At 42.1% G+C, this 4,518-nt stretch overlaps 2 protein-coding genes across 2 annotated transcripts; one reads left to right on the forward strand and one right to left on the reverse strand.

The window, feature by feature from the left end:
- Positions 1–55: 55 nt before the first annotated feature.
- Positions 56–732, reverse strand: SARC_06851 (hypothetical protein; the record flags this gene model as incomplete). Its single annotated transcript, XM_014299229.1, has 2 exons — positions 228–732; positions 56–122 (listed from the first exon to the last, which is right to left on the reverse strand). The coding sequence occupies exons 1-2, from the start codon at positions 476–478 to the stop codon at positions 56–58; spliced, it is 318 nt and encodes a 105-aa protein (XP_014154704.1). The 5' UTR covers positions 479–732.
- Positions 733–2,937: 2,205 nt separating this feature from the next.
- SARC_06852 (hypothetical protein) lies at positions 2,938–3,455 on the forward strand (the record flags this gene model as incomplete). The annotated part of the gene is made up of 1 exon (XM_014299230.1): positions 2,938–3,455. A coding segment is annotated over one exon (518 nt), but the record flags the coding sequence as incomplete, so codon positions are not given.
- Between the last annotated feature and the right edge of the window lie 1,063 nt (positions 3,456–4,518).

The raw sequence follows: 4,518 nt of genomic DNA on the forward strand, positions 1-4,518 counted from the left end.
TATATATTACTTATCTGTAATCCAGTCAAGTACTTAATAGTGTTAAACCTCTTTCCTACGCCTGTGCGAGATATACGTCCGTTGTGCTCAAAGTGCGTGTGGTTATAGCACCAAATTCAGAACTTTAGGAAAAGTAAGATATGAGAAGTCATCGATATGGTAGAGTGAAAAGCAAATCATATCAAGAAGCTTATGAAAAGGTAAACAGCTTAGACTTACAGAGATACGAGGTGGCGGACATAGAGATGGTCACCATCTTCTCCGCAAATGACATGATGAATATGGGGATACATAGTGTAGGTGTTCCATGTCTAACTTTCACCCAGAAGGACCCTTCATTTGGCCCCATCACCATGTCATCTTGAAATACTACGGCTTTCCCATCGACGTTGGAAGGACTGCTTGGGCCACCCTGGATGTTTGCAATAGAGGCGCCATCGCCGTGGAATGACATGCGACTCTCGCCATTGTACGCCATGATGCCTAAGGGTCCTTATACCGTTATACGTATAATCACTTGTGTCTCGTGGTCATACGAACACTAGGAACGTGAGTCAGAACAAGATATGGCATATGAATGATCATGTATTTCGTCGACCTCGCATATCTTTACAGTAGACTTGAGAGTTGAGAATATGTTAACAAAAAAGATGCATCGTTGACTGATCTCGGATTCTCTCGGATTGTTTAGAATTTGTTTGCATTCTTTTGCTAAAGATAAATTAAATCGCACGAATCATATAGCTAGTAATGTTGGTTTAAAATATGACGAATCAGACCACCATTGAGTACACTGTGTAATGTTCTAATGTGTGTATACTATTGCTTTTTAATTACATATGTATTCAGTACATATTGTGTATTTGTGACTCCGTGACTCATGGAGTCATGACTGTAGCTGCCCTCTGAGTCTGACCCTCGGTGGCCCCTCTGCCTGTGCAGTGAATGCGCCAGGGCGGCGAGGCTGTGTTGCTGTGACTGGGTCTCTGCGTGTGTGTGTGTGTGTGTGTGTCTGACTCTCTCTCGCTCGAGCTAGTAGTAGCAGTCTAGCTCCTCTCTACTCTCTCTACTAGAGAGAGAGAGAGAGAGAGAGAGTGTGTGTGTGTCTACAGCAGGCTACAGTCTGCAGCACTCCTACACTTTACATATTAACACTTTACAGTCACTCTAAAGTCAGTCTAAACTCTTTAAGTATTACACTTTACAGTTATTCTAAAGTCAGTCTAAACTCTTAAGTATTTACACTTTACAATCACTCTAAAGTCAGTCTAAACTTAACTTTAATCTCCAATGTCTAATCTCAACACAAATATATAGTCTACATTAAGCTCACTCTACACTTTACACTATTAGTCTAAGCTCTAAACTCAGTACTCACACAAGTCTAAATATCTGCTGACTAAAAACTATGACTAACAATCGTCAATTTTAACTTATGAGTTATGACTAAAACCACTAATATGCCTAAAGTTATGACCTGTAGTGGGAGCCTAACTTTATTGAGCTCATATCGGTCACAGTGTAACACAGCGAGAAAGTCAGACACTGCGTGACCGCGAGCAACGACCTTTGCTAATTATACAGCGGATGATGATCCCGTGCTATCTCGTTGGCGCACACGACAAAAGTGGCGCGCCCAAAACCGTCTAGTTTTATCCACGGGAAGGTACAGTTTCCCGATTGCCACCATGGTGCGTAACAACAGCAACAATGCTACTTCCCTGGATGTATCTGTCCCTTAGATTTTTAGGCTCTATGTAGTATAGAATAGGCTGTGTGACCCTGCCCTCCCTCTGGTAGGACGGGCTAATAGGACAGGAGGATAGATGCCGAAAAGTATAGGACTCATGAGGAATAGTATAGATAGGCATCCGGACCTGCCCTCTTTATATCAGGACCGGGCTGGTAGAACCGGAGATGACCAGTTGGCCATGTGCATTTGGATGATTCATGAGTCATGAGCGGCGACGTCCTCCGCCCTCCCGGCCTCCGCGGAGAATTGTCACTTTGCAATTTGCATTCCGTTAGATCGCCTGAGCGACTGAGCCCTGAGGCCGGAGGTTTGTGCCTGAGACTTGAGAGTTGAGAGGCTGAGGAGGGCCTGAGGCCCTGAGCGCCTTTGCGAGAGGTAGAGGCTGAGAGACTGAGAGGCCGAGACAGTAAATAACTATTTTGATTTATATACATGTTGTTTTGGTTGTTTAAAAAAAAAAAAGGGATTTTTTCAATTTATTTAGAAGGCTATGGAGTATGGAGTGATATTGCATTTAAAAAAATATACTGTATGTGTGTAGCCTACTCTAGAGAAAATGCCCTATACTATCCACCGAAGGGGGATGTACGGTCCCTTCTTAGACCTCGAAGGATGTAAATTAAACTACGGTCCCCGAAGGGGGGGCTACGATCCCACGTCCTACGAAGGCTACGATCCCTACCACCTCTGACCTCGCCGGCTCACTATAAACCCCAGCCTTATTTTGTTTGTATGCAATTATGGATACATACAAAAAAAATACATACAATATTATACAAATTCTTCGTTTTTCTTCTCTGTGAGATTTTTTTTTAAGACTATAGAACTTGCGAGACTATTTATAAATATTTATCAATATGTTACTATGTACTATTTATGTAAATACTCATAAACTCAGGGGGTATAGAAAAAAAACAAGAAAAACAATTCCAAAAACGGTCGGTATTAATTTTTTTTTAATATAAGAATGCAATCACAATGTGTATTTAAAAAAATTATTTCGTAAACATGAGGCATGCCTTCAAATCAATGCCGTGAGGTAAACGCCCAAGCCCTAAAGCGTATAACGTTTTCCTGACTATTTAGGATCCTCGTATTGTCAACAAAGATATAATGGCGCGCCTCCCTCAGTTATCAATCAACGTCAACCACCACCGTTCATCCAGCCTAATTCAAGGTTCGAAATGCCGGAAGCTACTATGCATGCACATGCGAACACGGTTCGATCACTAGATACTGAGCACATTGATACAGAGAATCGTAAAAATAGGATGTGTGTTGACTCTTCCACCACACACTATTTGAATTCACACATTAGTGAGCATAGTTCAAATATTATCATTCAAGATCACATTCAAGAAGATCACATTCAAGAAGATCACATTCAAGATCGCACTCAAGATCACATTCAAGATCACACTCAAGATCACATTCATGATCGCACTGAAGATCACATTCAAGATCACATTCAAGGTGCCGAATCAGAAGCAGGGGAAGTAGTGGGGGAACAAAGTGAAGAGGAAAGCGGAGATGATAGTGAAAGGCCACGACAGACGAATACAGAACAACGACACGATGACAATGGTTCTAATAAAGAACAGCCTTCATCCGAGCGTGGCAACGACGATCATTCTAACAAAGAACAGCCATCCGAGCGTGACGACGACAATTGTGAAGTAGAATCGTCGGCCGACCTGGATCTGTAAGATTCGGTCTATCAAGGCGATATTAACGCCTTAGAGTAATTAAACGCGTAGGTAAAATCTAAGTATCGTGAAATTCAAAGTAAATAAACGAAATGAGTCTTTTGGTAAAGTTAGGTTTGCCTCGCGAACACAGCAATACTATGAGGGATTGTGAGGCTGAGACATTGTCTATATTTAATCCTCTCAGTACTGTTTTCGCCGAAGGGATTTATTTACTGTTTCGTTGTCGCTCTATTAGAAACTAGGGTATGTTTCGTTGGGGCGAATCTGAGAGACTAATAAAATACAATCTTTAGAAAAAAAGAAGAAAGAAAAAAGAAAAATAACTCTTGATGTCCTTAGTTATTGCATTAACCAATAACTTGCCACTTATAAAGAATTACCGACTTAGCCTTCATCAGACTGGCACATCTGGTTGGCTGAACGGAGGATAAACCAGGTAGCGTTAATAGTCCCTAGAAACCTATATTCGGTTGAGCCAACTCGCTACCGAAGTATTCAGATATAAATAAATTTGGAAAGTAAATATAGTTATATGTGTATCATTCCAATAACCGTTAGGGGTTAACTGGTACATGTCATACCCACACTGGGCGTCGGCACATTTCTTGATCTCCTTAAATGGAGGTTCCATGTCCTTCGCTCCTGCGCGTGCCCGTGTATTGGGTCGCGTGGTTAAAGTGGATTCGCGAGTACGTGTATTTTGGGGTCTCTCGTTTGAGGTCTACCTGGATACGTACCCGTGATCGGTGAGCTCCTGCGGCTTCTTAACAGCCGCTTTACCCTTCGATGTTACTCGATGTGGGGAAAAAGAGTGGATACAGTATCATAAATCATAAAACTGTTCCCATGTAAGTCGGGCTAGATGAAACTTTGTTTCATGTCCCTTGTCTCGAGCCTCAGTCGCGTGTTTACGTCGCAACTCGATGTACAGACTCTCACGGTCGTTATTCCCTATGTTCTTACAGAACACGTGCATAACCAGGAATTCGTACCATCGCTGTGCCTTGTCCTTTGTTATATCGGGACGTTTCAGGTCAGCGTCTAACTTCAGAATGT

The sequence above is a fragment of the Sphaeroforma arctica genome (assembly GCF_001186125.1).
Source record: "Sphaeroforma arctica JP610 unplaced genomic scaffold supercont1.510, whole genome shotgun sequence".
NCBI classification, from domain to species: Eukaryota; class Ichthyosporea; order Ichthyophonida; genus Sphaeroforma; species Sphaeroforma arctica.